The following is a 21536-nucleotide window of genomic DNA, read 5'->3' as shown; positions in this document are numbered from 1 at the left end:
AATAAAACACGATCCACATGGTTTTCATTCTCATCAAGCGATTCAGTGACTCCTTGTGGTCTCTTGATGAAGGAAGAGATCCCTGCTATCAGGATAGAAATGTTTCCTGTGTTAAAAATGGTCAGTTCCCATTTATTTGTAATTATTCTTCCCGTGATGTGACCATGTCAAAAAAATGCCTTCACAGCATAAAAGACAATTTGCCACATGATGTGGTTTACCATGAAATTAATTTTAACCTAGGGTAGAAATTTTTATGGAAAGAAGGATGTTCCCATGTGGTGGACCCCAAGGGGGGGAAGAAGCATTTTCACTTCACTTTTTAGTGGAAATGAATAAATACTCGATCGGTTTCTGTTTCTTGAAGAGTCTCCAGAATGGACAAGCTCATCTCTCTCTTTGGTGAGTTTTCTTCAGCTCATTTAATGAAAATGTACTTTTACATACTGACCTGATGTAACTGTCATTTAAACTTGATTATTTTCTCTTTCAGTTTTTTCAGCACTCTCACAGATTGTAGTGTCTCATGGTATGAACCAAATATTCATTACAAATATACTTTAAATTTGCACAGATATTATTATGTGACTTTTTTAGAAGTGATCTCAGGATTTACGCTCATTACCAAAATAGACGCTTTAACTGTATTCTTCTATTTTTTCTGCAGTTCCCACTGAGACGTCTTTCAGAGCCAACATTGAGTTGGTGTCAGGACATTTGAGGATCTTCTCGGGGGAGAGAGCACACTTGAGATGCAGTATTCCTGATGTGCACAGGTCTAACTGGACCTACCTGTGGTTCAGGGGGTCTGAGGAGCTCTCACAGGCTGGGGGGGAATTAAATCTGTGGAATACCAAAGTTCAAGAGAGCGGGAAATACTACTGCCAAGGAACAAGAAATACGAAGGTGGGAAAGATTCGCACCCAGCAAAGTGTCCCTGTGGAGCTCAAGGTGGACGGTAAGATCTGTTTGTCTGCATGAAAGAAATATAATTGCTTTGCATGTTAGGCTTCTTTCTTCCTGTGTAATCCTAACACTGGAGCATTGAACATCTATAAGCTTCTTTTCAACTTTAGGTTTTCTGTGCAGCTCATCTAAGACATGCTGTGAGTGATGGCAGCACTTCTTAATACAGCCTGCAACTTATACTGTGACTTTCTGGGGTTTAACATATAAATCTACTTCTATAATTCTACTTAAAATGTCCATTTGGTACAACGAGGACTTGTTTTGTTTTTGGGGGTTATTTGTACTTATGTGGTATCTTTGGGGTACAAACTTTGTTTCCCCACCTTATAACTAGACAGTATATCAGGGGTGCAGGCTGTATTATAGAGTACCTTAACCTCCCCTTCTTGCATTGTAGCATTACGCATTATTGTTAGATGTTGTTACATTAAATGTTAGGAAATTAGTGAATTTCTCCCATTGCTTTACTAATGTAAGATTGGAAGTTATTCAGAGGTAACTCTGTGGTGTTTCCGTAGGTGGCTGGGCAATTCTGCAAGTCCCACGACATCCTCAACTTGTCGGGAGCACATTGGAGGTGACATGTCGTGTCAGAGGGAACCCCCGACTTGAAGAGATTATTTTGTACAAAGATGGCGTTGAAGTAATGAGACAAAATGGTCACAAGCCAGATTTCTATCTGACCAACTTGAGCCTTGAGGACCAAGGAGTATATTCTTGCAGGGCTTCCTGGGATGTGAGGAGACAAACACTCTCTGTCATTTCTGCTGGTGCTCATGTACAGATCTTAGGTGAGATTACACCGAATTGTGTGTTCTTATCTTAGGTGTGGTGTAGTTAAAGGAATGGCAACATGCGAATCAAGATAATATGCTTATATGTGATCCATCTTTACACCTAGTGCTAAACTTAGTGTGTATAGACCTTCTCCTTTAATGTTGAGCAAGAAAGCCCATATTTCCCACAATGTTAAGTTATTTCCGTTAGTACAATTGAACATAAATATTCTTAGCCTCATGACCTACCACTTGTTTTTTTTCTTAAATTAAACCAATGTCTTCTGTCACAGAGGTTCTGTCAAAGCCAATTTTGAAGATCATCCCCAACTATGATACTCAGCTAAAGAGGATGAAGCTCATTTGCCATGTGCAGTACAACGCCCCTGCTCCTGCCCCTCCGATAGACTTCTATTTCTACAAAAATAACAGGCGACTGGGACCTGCAACCTCTGACAACTATAATGTAGTGAAACAGACTCCAGGGCTGTACAGCTGCAAGGCCAGGGTGCCTCAGTTGGGCTTCTCGAAGTCCAGTGAACCCAAAAACTTTGGACAAATAAGAGGTATTTAAATTGTAATTTACCCCAGCATTTGTTCTACACCGATAAGCCCCAAAGTTCGTAATGGACTGTTAAAAATGTGATACTTTGTGTGTAACAGTTGCACAGCCTCAGAGGCCATCTCATTTCTGACCCAACGGAAGCTGAGAAGATGCCACCTCTTCATCCTGGACTCCAAAGGCCAGTATTTCGCCTTGCTTCAGCCACAGATGACTTCCCACCTGCTGCTGCTTCATTACCAACCTCCCCTAAACTCTCCTCTCACCAGCCGATCCAGCTCACTCCAGAAAAGAGCACACCATCACAAGGGCCTCCACTGAAGACTTCACAAGCAGTCCCAACCAGTTTGCTGACTACAGACCAAGTTTTTAACTCAGCTACAACTCAAGATCAGGCAAATTGATTCGAGGAACCTGGAAACATGTCTGGGGACATAAATATAGTAACTAATTGACAATAAACCAGTAAGCCAGTAAAACAGTCACCAGTAAACATTCACAACATAAGATGTACTGGCTGGTTTACCAAAACATTTCTTATAACTTTCACTGAAACCAGCTAATTGTTTTCTATCATATTTCTGATGAAACAACACAGTTACAGGCTAATGCAGTAGAGAAACATCATTTAGCTAGCGCACCCACGTTACTAGCGTCACTCAAGGATAACCTGAATTAACTCCCTTATTTGGTCACGTTACTTTAAATAACTATCAATTTTACATAAATGTGTATACTGCTCGTCTACCGCTCTCACCTGAAACGCAGCAAAACAGCAGTTCTGTGTTACTGATGGTGTTACTACTTTTATAAGGGATTACTTTGTCAGTCACTCATTTGTGTGATCCGCCACTGCCCCCTACTGGCGGAACTAAATATCGCCTTAGCATCAAATCAGGTGGGAGCAGATTAGCTTTTCACTCTGTGTTATGATGTCAACTATTGTTACAACAAAAGCAAAAAAAAAAAAAAGTGATTGGGGGGGCACATTAAAAGAAGTTAATCAAATTCTGAGACTTTTTTAACACTTAAAATACTCAGGGTGCCACACAGCCTCTCTGTGACAACGTAGCATACATTACAAACCAAATCTCTCTACTAATCACGCTGCGTCATTGTCACAGTTCTGTACTGAACTGTGCAATTTTTATCTTTTTGAATTATTTCCAGTTAACAAACATCAAACGCTGTACCAGAATTGTTGGAAATATCTAACACATACATGTTAAAATCAAATAAAGCATTTTACAAAATGTTATGTACTGCTGGATTTTATTTTCTGTGAACACAATTTCTTTTTACAGCTCCATATTTGAGCAGGACCTCTTATATATTACAATCACTGGTTTAATAAGACACAGGGGTGCAGTCACATTTTGACAGATTTACATTAAGATGCAGCTATCGGTGATGACTATTTTGAACACATTTGTCTTTTCTATTGATCACTTTTTGCATACATGTTCACACAGCTTAGGTCATTATAGGTGAAAACAACTAAAAAGGAAGCAGCAGTTAAACCGTGAGAAAAAAGTGGGACCCAAAAGGAAGGAGCTTTTTCATTTCATGCAAATGAGGCAAGGGTGACACTGGGTCAGGGCATTGACTTGAAGGTTAACTGAAGGAATCAGTAGAGGAACACGATAATCTTGCTGACAAATAGATAAACAGCACTGATCATAGTGTAGCACCCAACTCAAGTAGCTCTGGATTAACCCTCGGTTAAGATGGTGATAGTACTCTGAGCGGGGCCCTGGGTACGTTACTTATTTTATTGGTAAACAGGAGAAACAATAGCTAACCAGTTTTAACCTTTGTACTTAGAAATCTTGGCGGTGCCAGGATCACATAGTCTTTTAACATCCTCCAATGTTTTCCCTTCATCCTGTAGAAATCTGTCCAACTTCTCTGTGAATAGGTCAGAGTTTGTTTCTTGTTCTGCAACAACTATTTTCCATTTACTTCCTTCTTTAAAGGAAATCGCCTCTGGTGGAACTTTGGTAGGATCGACTTCTTGACGGCATTCACATAACATGGTCAGGGTTTGATTATTGGCATCAAACATTTTTCCTCTTACTCTTACCTTGCCCAAGGTTTTTACTTGTTCGAGTGTTTCTTCTACTGTGGATATTTCCTCCTCTTCAGACACTCCAAGAACTAGAATGGCATGTGCCTGATCAAGCCCTTCACCTCTGCACCAATTTGCAAGATTTGGTTGTGAAACATTACTTTTAGTGGCCATAGTTTTAACAAGTTACTTTGTAGGGGGAAGACAAGAAATTAATTGAAATTACTTTTTAGGACCAGTGTGACTCCTAGTCACTTTAAGGTTACAGCAGATTTAGTGGTAACTTAAAATTTATATAATACAACAAAACAATCCCAGCGGTGCCTCCAATGTGTAGCACCCAACTCAAGTAGCTCTGGATTAACCCTCGGTTAAGATGGTGATAGTACTCTGAGCGGGGCCCTGGGTACGTTACTTATTTTATTGGTAAACAGGAGAAACAATAGCTAACCAGTTTTAACCTTTGTACTTAGAAATCTTGGCGGTGCCTCCACTTAGTGAAAATAATGAGTTCTGTTTAATCTTCACTAAGAATAATGAATTTATCTAACATGTTAAACCTCTTTTTTACCCTTTAGTAACCCTTATCACTTATAAACTCTGTAAATCATAAATATGACACAACACAAAACTTTAAATTCAAAATGTAACATTTAGTCAAAACAAAGTATGATTTAAATTAAAAAAAGACAATATTCCAAGTTCGGAAGTGTTTCCTTACAATTCAATTGGATGGTTTTTGCCTCTTCACAATTCACAGTCAATGTTCAGAAACAACACATTTATCCAAGATATTCCCCTTTAAGTTCAGTTCAAATTCGTAACCTTTTAGAGCTCATTTACTGAAACCGTTGCAGGCCTGATCGTTGCTCGGGCTCGTTGGGCCAGAAAAACACACAAATGGCCGCTTCGCTTGATAAACAAGCAGAAAACAAAACGCACGTGCTCATGGCTACTCACAAATCCTTCGGGCTAAGTGCGAGGACAAGCTGAGGGGCAGGCTCGGTTTGTGACCATGCGGCCTCCACTCGGCAACGTGGTCGGAATTAGCGGCATACATGGGCTGCTGAGCACACTGGGACAAACCCACGGAAATCCTATCCACAGCAGAAGGGTCCAGAGAATTCCTCTCGGTCCATCATCACAGGGTAAAACAGTCCATAACAGGAACGTGGACTCTGCATCCACGGCTATTGTTTTGACTATTCTCCCGCTAGCTCTGGTACACAACCTCCTCCGGTAACGTGCTGCTGCCGACTCTCACTAGCTTAGTTTGTTTTTCTTTCGCCTCACTTAGATCCCGCCTTCCTTACGTCTGATTGGACAATAGGTTTACATCAACCAATGGGATAAAACAAATACAAGATTGACAACCCAACATGAGCTTGTAAAACAACTTGAAGCAAATACAAAGTTTTCCTTGTTTCACATTAGATAACAAACCTTTGGGTTTCTTGTAACTTTTAACTCCATGAACACTTAAATTATGATTGACTTCTATTTATTGTGACTTTAAACACATTTTTAATGCATTTGAACTCTTTTGTTTTTTAAACACATATATGAAATATTTGCAATAAAGTTTTTACATGACAATATTTATATCCTTTAACCTGTAGGGTCTAAAATAGATATTTGAGACCAGGCTACACCCTCCCCGTCTAAAATATTTAGATGTCCTCATCTAACGCAGGATTTTAGACTTGGGCTCAGAGTAATGCCTTGGGTGTTTAGAGCGTTTTATATTATGGGTTTTATCTCTGGTGCTACTGAGGTTCAACTGTATAACCATGCCTTGGTGTACAATAGTCACAGGTTCCTCAGACTGCGTTCCAGGTTTGTCATAGGTCAAACGGATTACTGGTTTCACCTCTCGCTTTGACTTTCGAGTTTCAGGTCTTGCGGGAGTCCTCAACTCCACTTCGGTGTCTGCAGCCGTATCACTAGTATCTCCTTCCACATTTGATGGCTGGCATTCCTCTTCATGAGAACTTTTAGAAGGTCCTTCCTCCAATCCCGGTTCACTCTCAGATGAGGGGGAATTATCAGAGGGAAGAGATTCTGTGTTAGGTCTGTCTGACCTGAATTCATGTCTCTGAATATGGTCACTGATAATGGTGGGGTACTGGTAGACATACTCATTCTCAGATTCGGAGTCTGGCAAGACATCAGATAATCGATCTTCTTGGTCCCGTATCTGACGTCTGTTGGCATGACGTCTTCTAGTAACTGGTGTTCTTACTCTTACAGGTGAAACTGAGTTATCTGTGATTCTGACAAGATAACCGATTGGTAGCAGATGGTCTCTGTGTAGAGTTTTGACACCTCCAGATCCTTGTTCCGGTTTTACCTTGTACACAGGTAGGTTTGGCAGCTGTGTGATGACAATGTAAGGTATTGACTTCCATCGGTCTTGCAGTTTGTGTTTACCAGTAAGGCCAACGTTTCTTATCAGGACTCTGTCTCCCTCTTGTAAAGGTTGGTCTCTTACTCTTTGGTCATAACGTGACTTGTTCCTCAAATGGTTCTTTGTTGCATTCTCGGTAGCTAGATGGTATGCTTGCTTGAGTTCTTTCCTCATTTTGTCAACGTACTGCAGGTGAGTCATATCCGCGTCATCTTCAAGAACAGCACCAAAGGAAATGTCAATGGGTAATCTGGCATTACGTCCAAACATTAGATAGTATGGAGAATATCCAGTAGACTCATTTTTTGAGCAGTTATAGGCATGTACTAACTGGCTGATGTGCTGACTCCAGTTTTGTTTCTGTACATTTTCAAGAGTTCCAAGCATTGATAGCAAGGTTCTGTTGAAACGTTCTGGCTGAGCATCTCCTTGCGGATGATATGGTGAGGTACGTGATTTTCGGATACCTAGCATAGACAAGAGCTCTTTGATAAGGCGGCTTTCAAAGTCTCGACCTTGATCTGAGTGTATCCGGGCAGGTAATCCGTAATGCACAAAGTACTTCTCCCATAATACTTTTGCAACTGTGACTGACTTTTGGTCTTTTGTAGGGAATGCCTGGGCGTACCTTGTGTAATGATCAGTCACTACTAATACATTAGCAACTCCTTTGTTATCTGGTTCAATCTGAAGAAAGTCAATACAGACCAGATCTAAAGGACCTTTGCTAGTGATTTGACTGAGTGGAGACGACCGTTGTGGGAGAGTTTTGCGAGAGACACAACGTCCACACGTTTTGATGTACTGGTCCACATCAGCATTCATGCGTGGCCAATAGAAACGGTCTTTGAGGAGTTCTGTTGTCTTCTCGACTCCTAGATGTCCACATTCATCATGTAGTGATCTCATTACACTTGTTCTGTATCGATCTGGTAAAACCAGTTGTTTGTGAACTGTGCCATTGGCCAGTTTTCTCTGTCGATATAGTATTTTGTCTCTCAGTTCAAGTTTCCTGCTCTCACGACTTAACAAAGACATGTCAGGTGGTGAATTTTTGGATGTGATAAGTTGCTTTCCAGTTTGGATGGCTTGTTTGACTGGTCCAATGACTGGGTCCAGATCTTGAGCAACTTGTAAGTCTGTAGGAGTCAATTGATCTTCCAAAGTTGCTTTTAGGCTTACTGGAAGGACATAAGCTTCTGGAATCACGGATGTAGGAACTCCCAGTTGGTCTACTAGCCTGACAGGGGACTTAGTAGCTTCATAGATAGATTCCTTTTTACAGATGGCTTTTATTGCAGACTGTGGAACATCTGTCCAGTCAGTGTCATTGGTGTGTTGTCGGGACAATAGATCTGCATCTATGTTGTGACGACCAGGACGATATTGGATGTTGAAATCGTACGTGGCTAAAGCTGCAAGCCAACGATGTCCAACAGCATTTAGCTTTGCAGTGGTCAACACGTAGGTTAGGGGATTGTTGTCGGTTCTAACCGTGAACTTAGCTCCATAAAGATAGTCATGAAATTTATCCACGACCGCCCACTTAAGTGCTAAGAACTCTAGTTGATGGAACGGATAGTTTCGTTCTGAGTCACTGATCTTTCGGCTAGCAAAAGCAACAGGCTTAAGGCCCTCAGGGTACTCTTGATTGAGCACGGCACCTAACCCGTTCAGGCTAGCATCCACATGTAGGACATAAGGTTTGGTGGAGTCTGCAAATGCCAAAACAGGGGCATTGGTCAGACATTCAATGATTTTTCTGAATGCGGCTTGACAGGAATGGTCCCATCGCTCTTTGAATGGCTCAGCAGGTTTGAGGTAGGTTTTGGTTGGGTCTTTGGTTTGAGCTCGCTTGTTTTTCTGAGTAGGTGGATAACCTTTGGTAAGCTCAGTTAATGGGCGGACTATGCTTGAATAATTTGCAATAAATCTGCGATAATACCCACAGAAACCAAGGAATGAGCGAAGGGTTTTCAGATCTGTTGGCTCTGGCCAGTTCCTGACAACCTCTACTTTTTCTGGATCGGTGGCTATACCATCTTTTGAGACAATATGACCAACATATTTGACTTGGGACTGACAGAACTGACATTTGTCAAGCGACAATTTCAGACCAAACTCCTCAAGGCGATCTAAGACTTTGAGGAGACGTTGCTCATGCTCTTCGAGTGTTCTACCAAAGACGATTATGTCGTCAAGGTACACTAGGACTTGGAGAAAGTGCATATCACCCACTGCCTTCTCCATGAGCCGCTGAAAAGTGGCTGGGGCTCCTGTGATGCCTTGTGGCATTCGTTCAAATTGATAGAACCCCAGGGGGCAGATAAATGCAGTCTTTCCCTTATCTTGCTCGGACATGGCAATTTGGTAGTACCCACTCCTAAGATCGAGGACTGAGAACCATTTGCTGCCTGTAAGACAATCTAAGGCGTCATCAATACGAGGGATGGTATACTGGTCGGTGATAGTACGGCTGTTCAAAGTTCTGTAGTCGATGCAGATTCTGATGGAGCCATTCTTTTTACGCACTACCACAATAGGTGATGCGAATGGGCTTCGAGACTCTTTGATAATGCCTGCAGCTAACAACTGCTGTAGGTGTTGTCGTACATCATTAATATCAGCCGGAGCTAAACGACGTGAACGCTCTCTGAAGGGGGTAGAGTTGCTAAGGCGGATGTTATGTTCTACGTCTTTAGCTAACCCCACATCCCATTCATCAAGAGAGAAAACATTACGTCTCTCCACTAGCTTTTGCTGTAGTCTTTTCTTCCACTCGGTAGGGGCAGGAGAGTCACCAAAATCAAAGAGTTCGGGAGCTACGGTACTAGCTTCAGGTTCTAAAACTTTAGGGTCAGTGACTACGTCCACTGCATGCATCTCGGCAATAACTGTGCCGACTTGGATAGAGGTAGGTCTTTCTGACTCATTCTGTAATAGCACAATGAAACTGTTCTCATCCAGGTCACTTCCACGGAGAACACCTGGCTGGACCAACACGCCGGATGGGAGTTGGGGCATGGCAGGTGCTTCAACCAACACAACATCTTGGGATTTAGTTCTTTTCTGCTCTACTTTACACGTGGCATAACAATTTTTCCCGGGAGCAATGGTAAGTGACCCTGGACCTTGCCATTTCACTTGCCCTATGGGATCGTCGGCTGCATGGGATCCTAGGGACTGAGTTTGAATTTTATCATAAACTGCCTGTATCCTCATGGAGCTGACTTTGTGAGCACTACCGCTATCTCTGCACAGCTGAAATAGGCGACTGAACAGAAAAGCGTTGGTACCAACCACTACAGGGGTTTCATGACCTTGTGGGGGCTCAGGACAGATGAGAGCGAGGACGTTAAGAGGACCCTTGACACCTGCTACATCCTCAGGGAACTCTATCTCTACTACTACATACCCATGGTAGGGATAGGACTCAGCTGATAGGCCCCAGATGGCTAGATTGGAAATGGGCTGTATAGGGACTGTTGGTATGTTGGCTCTATACCAATCCTCAAAGATAATGGTCACTGTTGACCCTGAATCCATAAGACCGTGGCATGAGATGTTATTGACCTTAATAGGAGCTATGGATGATGGACCGATAAGACCTTCCGGTATGTTGACACTTTGAGTTGGAACATTGGCAGTATTAACTCGGGCAACACACTGATCTTGAGCGTCTGTACTTTGACTTTGTCCATGTGGGCTTCCATGCACTTGATGAATAAGCTTTTTGATTACCTTTTGAGCATTCTCCGGAGCTGTACATTTGTTTGCAAAATGGCCATTTTCTCCACATCTGTAGCAGAAATTATCTGACTCTTTACTACGCTTTGGCTTAAAGGTAGATGACTTTGGACTAAGGTCTCCTTTGGACTTAGAATAATGGCCTCTCTCTTTTGCATAATGTTGTGGCTTTACTGACATTACACTTAACTGTGTTTTCAGCTCTTTGACTTCTTTTCTTAACTGTTGCACTTCGCTGCTTGTGTCTGATTTCTCTTTTTTCTTTTCTCTGGACATCTTTTTGTGGCTTGATTCTGTAGAATGAGACTGCTTGTTGAGCTCTTTCAGCTTTTCTTTTAGCTCTTGAATTTCGGACTGAAAATCATGTTGCTGACAGCCTTTAGAGTCTGTTTCACTTGCTACTTGCACTGCATGCACATGCGGTCTCTGTGCTGGTTTTTTGAGTTTTTGTCTTGCAGCTTCATGCTCCTCTTCTTCTCGAATTTCTTTGAGTAGACTTAAAAATGTCGGGGGATCATTTCGCTTATCTCTTAGACCTAGCTGAAGCAGCATGAAGTCTGATTCAATGGCACCTTTAATGAGTTGCTCAAGTCTTGCTTTGTTGGCTTCATCTACTTGTAGGCCTCCTTTTTGCACTACTTTGTTCAGTAATCTTTCCAGTCTCAGCAAGAAGTTAGACAAGCACTCACCTTGTCTTTGATGCATAGCTCTGAATGTGAGATACAATTCCTCACCGGATTCTGAGGTTCCAAAGGTACTTTCCAATGCCTGTAAGTAATCCATATGGTTTGCCATGGGATTAGACATGCGCACTGCTTGAATGATCTCCAGCGCTGGCCCTTTGAGACTCTCAATAATCCTTCTGCGTTTCTCCTTATCTGAGCACTCATACTCATCAGTCATGAACTTTACTTGTTCTAACCAGCTGTCTAAATTGTCTTCACCAGGTGGAGTAGGGTGGACTCCAGAGAAGATTCTAAAACGACGGTATGAATTGCTTTCATTTGGCTTGGACTGTAAAACATCACCTACCGCCCGAATGATTGACTCGGGGTTGCTGTTCCATGAGGTGCCAGGATCACATAGTCTTTTAACATCCTCCAATGTTTTCCCTTCATCCTGTAGAAATCTGTCCAACTTCTCTGTGAATAGGTCAGAGTTTGTTTCTTGTTCTGCAACAACTATTTTCCATTTACTTCCTTCTTTAAAGGAAATCACCTCTGGTGGAACTTTGGTAGGATCGACTTCTTGACGGCATTCACATAACATGGTCAGGGTTTGATTATTGGCATCAAACATTTTTCCTCTTACTCTTACCTTGCCCAAGGTTTTTACTTGTTCGAGTGTTTCTTCTACTGTGGATATTTCCTCCTCTTCAGACACTCCAAGAACTAGAATGGCATGTGCCTGATCAAGCCCTTCACCTCTGCACCAATTTGCAAGATTTGGTTGTGAAACATTACTTTTAGTGGCCATAGTTTTAACAAGTTACTTTGTAGGGGGAAGACAAGAAATTAATTGAAATTACTTTTTAGGACCAGTGTGACTCCTAGTCACTTTAAGGTTACAGCAGATTTAGTGGTAACTTAAAATTTATATAATACAACAAAACAATCCCAGCGGTGCCTCCAATGTGTAGCACCCAACTCAAGTAGCTCTGGATTAACCCTCGGTTAAGATGGTGATAGTACTCTGAGCGGGGCCCTGGGTACGTTACTTATTTTATTGGTAAACAGGAGAAACAATAGCTAACCAGTTTTAACCTTTGTACTTAGAAATCTTGGCGGTGCCTCCACTTAGTGAAAATAATGAGTTCTGTTTAATCTTCACTAAGAATAATGAATTTATCTAACATGTTAAACCTCTTTTTTACCCTTTAGTAACCCTTATCACTTATAAACTCTGTAAATCATAAATATGACACAACACAAAACTTTAAATTCAAAATGTAACATTTAGTCAAAACAAAGTATGATTTAAATTAAAAAAAGACAATATTCCAAGTTCGGAAGTGTTTCCTTACAATTCAATTGGATGGTTTTTGCCTCTTCACAATTCACAGTCAATGTTCAGAAACAACACATTTATCCAAGATATTCCCCTTTAAGTTCAGTTCAAATTCGTAACCTTTTAGAGCTCATTTACTGAAACCGTTGCAGGCCTGATCGTTGCTCGGGCTCGTTGGGCCAGAAAAACACACAAATGGCCGCTTCGCTTGATAAACAAGCAGAAAACAAAACGCACGTGCTCATGGCTACTCACAAATCCTTCGGGCTAAGTGCGAGGACAAGCTGAGGGGCAGGCTCGGTTTGTGACCATGCGGCCTCCACTCGGCAACGTGGTCGGAATTAGCGGCATACATGGGCTGCTGAGCACACTGGGACAAACCCACGGAAATCCTATCCACAGCAGAAGGGTCCAGAGAATTCCTCTCGGTCCATCATCACAGGGTAAAACAGTCCATAACAGGAACGTGGACTCTGCATCCACGGCTATTGTTTTGACTATTCTCCCGCTAGCTCTGGTACACAACCTCCTCCGGTAACGTGCTGCTGCCGACTCTCACTAGCTTAGTTTGTTTTTCTTTCGCCTCACTTAGATCCCGCCTTCCTTACGTCTGATTGGACAATAGGTTTACATCAACCAATGGGATAAAACAAATACAAGATTGACAACCCAACATGAGCTTGTAAAACAACTTGAAGCAAATACAAAGTTTTCCTTGTTTCACATTAGATAACAAACCTTTGGGTTTCTTGTAACTTTTAACTCCATGAACACTTAAATTATGATTGACTTCTATTTATTGTGACTTTAAACACATTTTTAATGCATTTGAACTCTTTTGTTTTTTAAACACATATATGAAATATTTGCAATAAAGTTTTTACATGACAATATTTATATCCTTTAACCTGTAGGGTCTAAAATAGATATTTGAGACCAGGCTACAATAGTTTTGTGCTTTATCTTTTGCGTTGGTAGCTGAATAATAAACTTCTGCACGATCTCTCACTTACTGCTGCTACTTTTAATTAGGATGCTTTAACATAAGGAGGCACTGCATGTGTAAAAAATGTTGGGTAAATTATACATTTTTTATGCTAAATATTGAACTTTTACACTTTTATCATTAAAAAAAACTTCGTTTCTTCTATCTGGATAACAGGAAATTCATTTATTTACTACTTGTGAATGCCATCTTCCAATAATTAACTCAGTGGTATTTCTTGGGATGCTTTACTCACTATCTTAAAAAAAATTGGACTGTATTTAACCATTATATTTAATTAGGGTGGTGTCAATCAAAACTTTGGAGCACTACTCTGCAGCAGCATTAATGTGTGGCGAGTACTATCCCTTCTTAAGAAGAGGCTAGGCAATAATAGAAGACGTGCAGACCAGCATGTACACTAGCACCACCAGTATTCAGACTTTGTGATAGTAAACACAAAGTGTGCATCACGGCTTGTCTGAGTAAAGCAGAAATCCAGAGAAGATGCTGTCGTCCTCACTGCTGGCATGCGCTCCATTCCAGTCTCTGAGCGTCTCCATCCACACCTGATAGACACATATGTACAAATGCTGTTTATAGACTTCAGTTCAGCATTCAGCATAATCATTCCTCAGCACCTGATTGGAAAACTAGGCCTGCTGGGCCTGAACACCTCCCTCTGCAACTGGATCCTGGACTTTCTGACAGAGAGACCTCAGACAGTCCGGATCAGTAACAGCACCTCCAACACCACCACACTGAGCACTGGAGCCCCTCAGGGATGTGTGCTCAGCCCACTGCTGTTCACTCTGTTGTGGGCAGAGGGGGACAAATTTTGTCTGGGATAACTACCTTGGCAAAAACACCTGGTTTGGCAGCATGTGGCGAGGCTCCAAATGCTTTCAGTGTGAACTCCAGACCGCTGACAGGTCTCACACTCAACAGCCGCTTTATCAGATGACGCATAATGCTCCGACGTGCTAAGGTCACTACATGGGTTACTCCATGTCTCAAGTTTTTTGAGGTGCTTTTGTGATATTTAATGGATCGGATTACTTTTTTTTCTCTCCCCGATATACGATCTAGTAATTTAGGTCAGGGTCAGACCGATATCGATACTGTATATCGGCTCAGTCCATCCCTAGGTTTTACTGTCATTGTTTCTTAAGAACCGGTGCGTAAAAACCGTCCGTCCGTCCATATGTACGTATGTACATACGTATGTATGTATGTATGTATAATGTCACAAAAGTCAAATCATCCCAAACTGGTTTCTAGAACCTGACATTAAGTACTTTTCAAGAAATCTGCAGCAACTGTGTGTCTGTCTGTGGCTGTCTTGTCAACATGGACCAAAATATCTGAGAAATGTTTCCAGCACCTTGTTGAATCTATGACATGAAGAATAAGGACAATTCTGAAGGCAAAAGGAGATCCAACCCAGATTACCAGTATAGTCTTCTGCTGTTGTAGACCATCTGCTTTGAGGTTTGATGTGTTGTGAACTCAGAGAAACTCTTCTGCGTACCTTGGTTGTTACAAGTGGTTATTTCGCCCATGTGGCACTAATAATCATGCCATGCTTAAAGTCACTTAATCATTTTTTTCCCCATTCTGATGCTCAGCTTGAAGTTCAGCAGGTTGTCTTGACTATGTTTGCATACCTAAATAATAAAGTGGCCAATGAGTAAATAGCATAATAAAATATTCCTTTCTTATAAAGTCATTTTAAAGTGCGTACCGTTTTCTCCCTTTAAGCCCATAGATGAAGCCCATAGCCCACTGATGCAAGGTGGCCCAGGTAAACCAGCTCGTCCTGCATGGCCTTTTTCTCCAAATGGCTCTGTGTAAAATAAGTGTGAGTGGAAAATCTGTCAGGCCTCTGTGGACTGTGATCTGAGGGCCGGGTTTCTTGGTGTACAAGTACTTTGGCTTTGGAGTAGACTTAGCTTCAGTGTAGTACACCACAATGAGAGCACCCGCAACTACATCCAGTCAACTGACCGACCGACAGAGTTTATAATGAAACAGTTCAAGAGGCCAACCACGGGGCAAGCGGCAATGGAGCAGATCAGGAGGCCGACTGCGGGGCCAGCGGCAGCAACTGTGGCAAAGCAGGTCTAGAGACCGACCATGGGGAAAGTGGCGATGGCAAAGCGGGCACAGGCGATGACCCTCGGGCGGCTTGGCACGCTGGACGTGGCTTGGTAGGGGCAGGTGTGGCTAGTCCAAACAACGCATTGACCTCAGGCTGAGGCATGGCGGGACCAGGCGAGGTGGGACCAGGTGTGGCAGGACCAGGCATGGGCGTAGAAATGGCAGACGGTGGAGCCAGTGGTGAAGCGGTAGCTTCAGATGGAAGAGCTGCAGGCGACGGTGTGGATGCCACGGCCGGTTGAGCAGATGACGGCATGGCAGCTGCAGGCAGTTGAGCTGGTGGCATAGCAGCTGCAGGTGGTTTTGTAGGTGGTAGCGTGACAGGATGCAGGACATGCTGGGCTACGCCTCCAGCTGATGTGGGAAACCCAGGTGGCTGTGAGGGCTCTCTGGAGCTCCCAGTGGAGACAGGTGATGGCTGTATGGATTCAGCTGATGGAACAGGATGCTGGGCGGGCTTAGCTGAGCCTCTAGCTGTCACAGCAAACTGATGGCTGGGTTCTCCTGAGCCACCTCTTTCCTATCGGTGGAAAAATGTACCATGTCGACCAATTAAAAAAAACAGTCAACACGTGGGATTTGATTGTTTAGGAAGAGGGAAAAGTTTTAGGAGTGACGGTAACGGCAGCGAGACAGAGCGAGCGAGTGAGAGAGAGAGAGAGAGAGAGTTTTTAGATGTGGGAGATTTGTGACGTTTAGTGTGGAGTGTATACTTAGTGTGTTGTGTTGTCTTGTGTAGTTGTTCTGTTGTGTAGTCGTTTTGTTTTGTGTGTCAGTGAGGGCACTAATGAATGTCACAGAGGCACATTTGCAATGTAAACACTGTCACTAAGTAGAAAACCAGCGGAGTGATACACCTGTTGTCAGGCCTGCAGGTTTATCCCTGTGCTGTTCTCCTGTCTTTTGGTGGACAAACTTTTTTTTTACTGGCACACATCATTTGTAGGGCATCTTATTGCGAAACCTGATTGTTCTCTCATTTTAGTTTTAGTAATATTTTTAAATGGTTGTAGAAAATGAAGAAAAAAAAACGGCAGGTGTATTGGCTGCATTTTTAGATAAATAGTTGTATATGTTTACAAAATGTACAATTTATATTTGCATTTCAAGTTATAAAAATTTACTGTTGTTTTTTTTTACAGTAAAAAAATACTACTAGGATTTTAAGTTCTTTGCGTGATTTCAGATCAGTAATACTAATGCAGTATGTCAGTGAAAAAAACAACTAAATTCAGTTGAGCTGAAAAGATACCAAACAAGGCAAGGGGGAAAAAATAAAATGAAACAATTTGAAGGTGAAATACAAACGTAAACTCAAAAGGAGTCAAAAATGGCCGGTTGTATTTCAGACCTCAGTGGGTTAATCCAACAAATCATGAAAAATTAGGTTTAAATTTTTGTTCATGACAGTGCAGATTTCTGACATTTTGTATAATTTAAGCTGTAACAATGTGATTGTTTTCTAACAGTGTGAAACTTAAGTTAGACTTGTGTTTGTAAATGAACCGCCCCATGTTGTGTAGCTTTCTGGATTTTATACTTGTTGGGCTACATATTTATTTATTATACAGGCTATACAGTACATAGAATCAAAACTCACATGTTTTATGTAACTAAAGTGTTTAATTATGTGGGCTACAGACAATAATTAAGTTCTAGACTATATTTATATGAAAAACGTGTATACTTACTGCATTTGAATTATTCTAACCATATGTAACCACCTGCATATGTGTTTGAAAAAAAAAAGGCTTAGATTTTGCCACCCCATTTGATTCCTTTGCCACCCTCATGCCACCCTAAGAAAATTTCTCTAGATCCGCCCCTGGTGTTCATCCTCTTCAGCTCTAGCGTAGACGACTGGCTCTGCCATGTTTTTAATGTTTCTTCTTTCCGTGTGTCCGCTACTTTGAAACGCTTGGGCTGCTCTGCCCGCCACAGTTTCAAACTGGTCATGTGACTGCATGGCCACATCTGATTGGTAAAAAAGTTACCGGAAACTCCACTGGCGGCATGTTATCTAATGTGTTAAACTAATTATTTTTTAAAAAGTAACGAGTCAAATTTTGCAAATGTAGCGGAGTAAAAGTACCGTTTCTTCTTCACAAATGTACTCAAGTAAAAGTAAAAAGTATCGTGCAAAAAAGGTACTTTAAAAGTACATTTTTTTCAAAAACTTACTCAAGTAAATGTAACGGAGTAAATGTAACTCGTTACTACCCACCTCTGCCAAGGGTGATGCGTTTCCCTTCGTTTTTCTTTTCCTTTCTTTTTTGTTAACTGTATCCACAATTGTTCTATAAAAATATTTTGAGTAAAAACCTGCATTCTATCAGAAAGCCACCAGATGGCGATAGCTCTGATTATAGAAATGCACATGAAAAGCTTTCATTCTTGACCTCTTTGAACACTGCTGAGTTTGACAAGTTTGTTATTTTTGGGTTGTGCGTTTATTTGCTTTCTTGGAGAGAGTAAGATGAGAAGCTTGATGCCACTCTCGTCTCTGAACAATAAATGTAAAACTGCTAAATGTTTTGTTGTAAATTAGTCTGCAGAAAAACCAAAGCGTAGAAGCTTTTGTACAGATCAGCAGTTCATTGGTGGTGGATTTCTGTCACCTGTGGATACGGCTAGGCTGGCTGCAGCTGCCAGAGTGGTATGAATGCTCCTGACTCTGCACCAGAAAGCAAATAAGAGTATTTACTAAAATTTCAGATTATTTTGAACCACGGGAATCACAAGGTAGATTCCTGGAGGCCAGCAACACTCAGTTAGGGGTCTGTCACTGTTACAGTCTGGACCTGTTAAAGTTTTAGACTTGCTGATATCCTCAATCCAGCTGTGCAGTGGAAACAGAGCAGCTCCATTCAAAGCTTTTCTGAAACACATCTGCTTGTCACCCACTGTGGCATCTTCTGTACCACAGCTATTCTTCGCCCTTTTATGTACAGAGAGGATAAAACGGACAATATCCGGATGGAACTATCAGATGAGGATTTATTTTAAGTGTATGTCTCCGGGGTATGTAGGCCCTTCCCAAGTTGTATCTAACAAAGTAATGGGTAGGGTGAGGTTAGTGAGGTAGTGGGGGACTCCCAGTGGTTGTTTGTAATCTGTGCTGTGTGTTGCATATTCCATTTATGTCGAGAAATCCTCCAGTTACACCTGTAGAAATACTCCTTTTTTTCATGGCTGACCTCCAGTCATAAGCTGGATGTACAGAAGTGATTTAATTTTTCTATACAGTGTTGGTTAATCCTCCCTCTAGATGAAGTCGGAGACGATAATCCTGTAATATTTACAGGAGATTAAAAAAAACATTGAATGCTGCTCGAATGTATGCAGAAGCCATTTATCAGGTATTTAAAAACATGTTAAACTGCATCTTTTTTACCTTATAGGTTTGTTATTGTGTGACATGGGAGAAATGAACAGAATACCGTCTTTTATTTAAATGTAACTTATTGGGGCAGTATTAGTATATTTGCATCTAAGGGTGCGTGATTAATAAAAATAGAAAAGTCAGATGGACTGTTGTGGTTCCTTTTATGTTTCACATGACTGTGATGGTCACGATTTTGCAAGTCAGGAATGAAGTGGAATTAACCCAGAATTTTAGCTGTGTCTACTTTTCTGTATGGTATCCGGTAGGGGAACACTTGGCTTCTTGGCAGGCACTCTATATATCTTAAGGATGTGTTTCTCATGACGTGGCTGGTGATCTGCTGTTGATAGCGTTTTAGGCCTCTCACTTCTTCTTTTGCCCTACATTTGTCCAATTTCCTTAAATTTGTAAGGACACACTTCATACCCTGCTGAGGTTTCAATCACCTTTTTGGTGCTAAACTAGTATTTAGTGGCTTTCAAACTGTTTTATCTTTGGTATTTTTCCAATATTTTCACTGATTGAACCACAAAATATGTTTCTGTGACAGGCAGCTAATAAAAAAAATGCCAGAAGATACAATTTAAAAATGGTCCTTAGTTATGTTGTCTGTAACAAATAAAGACAAAAAGAAAAAAAAAACACATTACCATGAATATTGTCAGGCATAAGGAGTCGACTAAAAAACAAGAAAAACAAAAGAGAAGCCAAGAAAGCCTCAAGAACTATTGCTCAAGACCTCTTGACTCGAGGAAAAATCAGAGAAAAGAAAAAGAGAACAAGAAAACACACCCTTCCAGTGAAAAACCCCCAGTGATTAATTTTCACTAAAAGGGTTCAAATGAGCTCGAAAGAATAATGCAACAAATAATATTTTACATTTTGTGAGTACAGCTCAACAAAAGCTTATTTTAAACGTGTGCAATGAGGTTGTGGTATTTTTGGCAGTGAATTTTCTAAAAACATGGAGTGTCATTCCATTTATTTATATATCTTATAATATCTTAATGTAGATAAACTGCTTTAGGCTCAATCTAAGTTAAACCCATGTGAACTGCAGCCTCGGTCTCCTGTTTTTAACTAAGTGGTACCTGGTGTGGTCTTCTGCTGCCATAGACCATCTGCTTCGAGGTTTGATGTGGTCACAGATGCTCTTCTGCCGAAGAGTAAGTGTCTACATCCATCTGAAAAACACGGTGGAGGCTCTGCCTATTTCTCATTTCCCTGGTAAAATATAAAGACACGAGGGGTGACTCATGACATTTTGCACAGTGTCGTAAGAATAACAGCTTGTAGCAGGCTGCGAGCTGTTTTTGCATCGGTACTACAATAATAAAGTGTAAAATGTGTATTATTTCAATTAGCTTGATTTAACTGTAACTACAGGGGTCCAACAAACAATGGCGACGCATCATATTGACGTCTTCGGAAGATTATTTCTCTCTCTTTCTCATTTTCTTCAGACACCGTGAAAACTAAAGAAAACACAGTTTACAACGTAAATATCTCTGAACCTATTAAAGTCTCTCATGTTAGTGTCAATAAAGTCTTGAGCCAGCGGAACAGGAAAAATGCAACATAACGGATATTACTGAAAATATCCTCTTATCGCCAATATAAAACATTTATACAACATGATATATACAATATACTGTACATGAAAACCATTACCATGTGCGCTTCTTAGACCACATGCACAATAACATTACTGTTGTGGCTGTAGCTCTGTATCCATGCTAGTTCTGACCCACAATGCCATGGATGTGCTCTCAGCTAAACTCTGGTCACGTGACCATCACAAACTCTACCTCAAACAGACTTTACAGCACTTTACACTTTATAACACTTTTAACAAACCCTTCTTTTGTAATCACATATTTTAGACACGTTTTTAATCAATGCTAGCTACACTTTTGTTTTATCCAATCCATTTTTAACCCTTTCCAACAAATATATGAACTAAATGAAATGTGAATCTATCATAGAAACATATAAAACAAACACCTTTATTTTACAATAACAAATAAACAGAACAACTGTGTTTGCTAATTCTAGAAAATATCAAGTTTCCACATTAAACAGATGAAGAAAAATAGTGTTGTTGGGGAGGACTGTGCAACACATCAGTCCAAAACCTCCCACAGGGGGGTCAGATAACAGGTGACTGTGGGGGAAATAAAACACGATCCACGTGGTTTTCATTCTCATCAAGCGATTCAGTGACTCCTTGTGGTCTCTTGATGAAGGAAGAGATCCCTGCTATCAGGATAGAAATGTTTCCTGTGTTAAAAATGGTCAGTTCCCATTTATTTGTAATTATTCTTCCCGTGATGTGACCATGTCAAAAAAATGCCTTCACAGCATAAAAGACAATTTGCCACATGATGTGGTTTACCATGAAATTAATTTTAACCTAGGGTAGAAATTTTTATGGTAAGAAGGATGTCCTCATATGGCGCACCCCAAGGGG

The 21536-nt window shown here is 41.1% G+C and overlaps 2 protein-coding genes and 1 long non-coding RNA gene across 3 annotated transcripts; 1 reads left to right on the top strand and 2 right to left on the bottom strand.

The window, feature by feature from the left end:
* The first annotated feature begins 350 nt into the window (after positions 1-350).
* Positions 351-2628, top strand: LOC146373686 (low affinity immunoglobulin gamma Fc region receptor III-B-like). Its single transcript, XM_084950132.1, has 6 exons — positions 351-402; positions 494-529; positions 668-958; positions 1488-1760; positions 2039-2311; positions 2417-2628. Exons 1-6 carry the CDS (start codon positions 378-380, stop codon positions 2626-2628), a joined length of 1110 nt encoding a protein of 369 aa, XP_084806258.1. The 5' UTR covers positions 351-377.
* Positions 2629-4302: 1674 nt separating this feature from the next.
* LOC146373685 (uncharacterized) lies at positions 4303-13431 on the bottom strand. The gene has a single exon (XM_084951232.1). The coding sequence runs from the start codon at positions 12003-12005 to the stop codon at positions 6060-6062; it is 5946 nt and encodes a 1981-aa protein (XP_084807358.1). The 5' UTR covers positions 12006-13431; the 3' UTR covers positions 4303-6059.
* Positions 13432-13763: 332 nt separating this feature from the next.
* Positions 13764-20809, bottom strand: LOC146373684 (uncharacterized). The gene is made up of 3 exons (XR_014802219.1): positions 20738-20809; positions 20158-20290; positions 13764-14090 (listed from the first exon to the last, which is right to left on the bottom strand). It is a non-coding gene; the product is annotated as an uncharacterized LOC146373684 (long non-coding RNA).
* Between the last annotated feature and the right edge of the window lie 727 nt (positions 20810-21536).

The sequence above is a fragment of the Perissodus microlepis genome, chromosome 14 (genome assembly GCF_051167445.1).
Source record: "Perissodus microlepis isolate ML-2025 ecotype Zambia chromosome 14, ASM5116744v1, whole genome shotgun sequence".
NCBI classification, from domain to species: Eukaryota; Metazoa; Chordata; class Actinopteri; order Cichliformes; family Cichlidae; genus Perissodus; species Perissodus microlepis.
The sequence above is the reverse complement of the archived record's forward strand: the minus strand, read 5'-3'. Positions and strand labels throughout refer to the sequence as shown.

What these genes read in the sequence shown, in the direction of transcription:
- LOC146373686 (XM_084950132.1), top strand. Translation starts at nt 378, where the DNA reads ATGGACAAGCTCATCTCTCTCTTTG. An exon ending in CAAGCTCATCTCTCTCTTTG is followed by an intron (nt 403 to 493) that starts GTGAGTTTTCTT and finishes TTTCTCTTTCAG; the next exon opens with TTTTTTCAGCACTCTCACAG. An exon ending in TGCTCATGTACAGATCTTAG is followed by an intron (nt 1,761 to 2,038) that starts GTGAGATTACAC and finishes CTTCTGTCACAG; the next exon opens with AGGTTCTGTCAAAGCCAATT.
- LOC146373685 (XM_084951232.1), bottom strand. Translation starts at nt 12,005, where the DNA reads ATGGCCACTAAAAGTAATGTTTCACAACCAAATCTTGCAAATTGGTGC.